At 32.6% G+C, this 2500-nt stretch overlaps 1 protein-coding gene across 2 annotated transcripts in view; it reads left to right on the forward strand.

Annotated features, from left to right (window-relative positions):
- The window catches only part of LOC125029041 (protein ABHD14A-like), a 15529-nt gene that overhangs the window by 7777 nt on the left and 5252 nt on the right, over positions 1-2500 (forward strand). For both annotated transcript variants that reach the window (XM_047618775.1, XM_047618776.1), the window contains 2 exons: positions 382-516; positions 729-900. In XM_047618775.1, coding sequence (XP_047474731.1) covers positions 382-516; positions 729-900 — 307 coding nt within the window. The remainder of the gene's footprint in view (positions 1-381; positions 517-728; positions 901-2500) is intronic.

Raw genomic sequence — 2500 nt, forward strand, 5'->3', positions numbered from 1 at the left:
TAGCCATGAGCAAGTCAGCCATGATGGAAATGGCCTGTCATCCAGAGCCATGACCAAGTGAGAATCATATGTCATCCGGAGGCAATGGGTTAATGTAATGAGAAGGTTCAGATTTTCCGGCAAAATATGTCATCAATTGTTTACTAGTTCCAAGTATTGCCTTTTCAATTGTTTTAACCTATAGCCTATAGCCATAATGAAAAACTATCTCATCATGATAGGTACGGGCTATAGGCATCACAACTTGCTAAAGGCTTGAGGCTACATGGTTGCCAGAAGTCACCAGGATTAGCGACACAATTTCTGGCACTGTCATTGTAAGGTTAAGGTCATTATCATGATTATGAACTATTAATTATTTTACATTTTTATTTGCATTAGCGGGATACTATGAGCAGAACAATGGCAGATGCAAATTACTGGAAAAATGTTAAGTTGGAGGCAGAAGACCTTCCAGCTGATATCGACCAAACAGCAGCCAAAGTTCAGGTCCACTCGAAGACAGTCAACATAATGGTAATTTCAGTCAAGCCTTTTTTCATTGAAAACTTTTTATTTATAATATTACTATTATCCTTGTTATACATGTAACTTTGTTATGGTATGTTTTTGGTTAATTTTTATCATGTTATTTATTAATTGATTTTGGGCATTACAAAGTTTATAGGTTTTATCATCTCATCTTCTCTGACTTGTGTCCTAATGCTCATTACCCCAATTCCCTTCAGGGCACTAACACCTTTTACCGAGAGGCTCACCCTCCAGATGGTGTTTCCAATAGTGGAGAAGTGGTAGTCCTTCTCCATGGTGCTGCCTTTAAATCTGAGACCTGGTTGAACCTAAACACCATCAACCTCCTTGCTGCAATGGGTCATCGAGTGGTGGCCATTGACCTCCCAGGTTAGCTGGTTTAGTTTTCCTTGTTTTTCTTGAAATATTGAACATAACTTGAAATACCATACTTTTGCTAAAGGAAATGTGATAGCTGTGGTAGTTTTTGTATTTCAGTGTACTATGGGCAGTATAATTGTAAAATTACTTCAGTTTTATTTGATTTGATTTGATTGAGTTATTATTCCATTTACTTTTAAAACAACAGTTTATTTGCATTTTGTTTACTACAGTACACATTGGTGCATGTTGCTCTGAAGAGTTTGCATGAGTCACTCATCAATTCACACCACAGATTTCTGTCTTGTAGAAATATTTTTTGCCAGAGCTTAATGGTTCTTTGATATTGCATATTCATTAGGCATATAAATGTATGTATATGCATATTTATGTATGTATGTATATATGTGAGTATATACTTATATATATATATATATATATATATATATATATATATATACATACATATACATATATATATATATATATATATATATATATATATATATATATATATATATATACATACACATATATGTATGTATCTATGCATATAGGAAAGAAAATTTTATTTGCTTGATGATTATTTGTCAATAAATTCACTAATTGATTAATTTCCTTGTTTGTGTATATTTTTGTTGTACAGTATGCAGCATTAGTGCCTGCTTATTTAGTTACACTGTGAAGTATTCCCTTGGCTTGGCTATAAATCATGAAAGAACTTGGTCATTAATGTCTATCCTCAAGAAATGTACGTAATCTCAGATCCTACTTTATTAGCAGCTTACATGAGAATGATGGACATTAATTATTTGTGATAATCAGAAATGAATTTTGATAATCATATATAATTGCAAGTATGAGCAAGATTTTGAATAATTTGTATTGTGGCAAAAATGTAACCCATTGATGCAGGAACATTCACTGTTCACCATAGTTTGGTTTTATTTTAATTTGTATTTTTTATGCATGGATAGGTCCCAGAGTACATAGCCACCAAGGTGTCAGTTAGTGGGACTACATAGCCTCACCTTTTTCCCTTATTCCTTGAATCTTTGGGAAAATAGTTTTCTTTTATTACTTTTTGACATTAATGATAATAATAAACTGTAATGAAATTCAAGGAACCAAGTAAATAAGTAAGGTCAGGTACACTCTCTCTGTCAGTGGGTTAAAGTGTGACAAGTAAAAGAATGCATATATATTGTAAGTCAGTGTTTGCATTGATAGTGAGTTTACTGAAAGTTTGAAAATCTTTGTCTTGAACTATCATTGTAAAATGTTTCTTCCCTTTTTGCTAATGCTCTAATACATGGAGACAAGCCAAATAATAACAAGAGACTTGTTCATAGAAAACAGTTGACAAGAATAATTGATAAGCTTGTGATATCTTAACTGACAAACAGTGGCCTTTAATAATCATAAGAACTGTAACTTTACTGCTTTTATTAGTAATTTGTTCCATATGTTGCTGTCTAAAATTTAGTCATTTAGTTGCTTTGCTGATCTTTCTCTTGGTAATGCTCCATTTTCCTTCCCAGTGTGTGTGACCATCACTTTAGTATTGTAGGATTCATGACAGAATATATAATCATGATCAGCAACATAC

Source organism: Penaeus chinensis, chromosome 9, assembly GCF_019202785.1.
Source record: "Penaeus chinensis breed Huanghai No. 1 chromosome 9, ASM1920278v2, whole genome shotgun sequence".
In the NCBI taxonomy this organism is placed as follows: domain Eukaryota; kingdom Metazoa; phylum Arthropoda; class Malacostraca; order Decapoda; family Penaeidae; genus Penaeus; species Penaeus chinensis.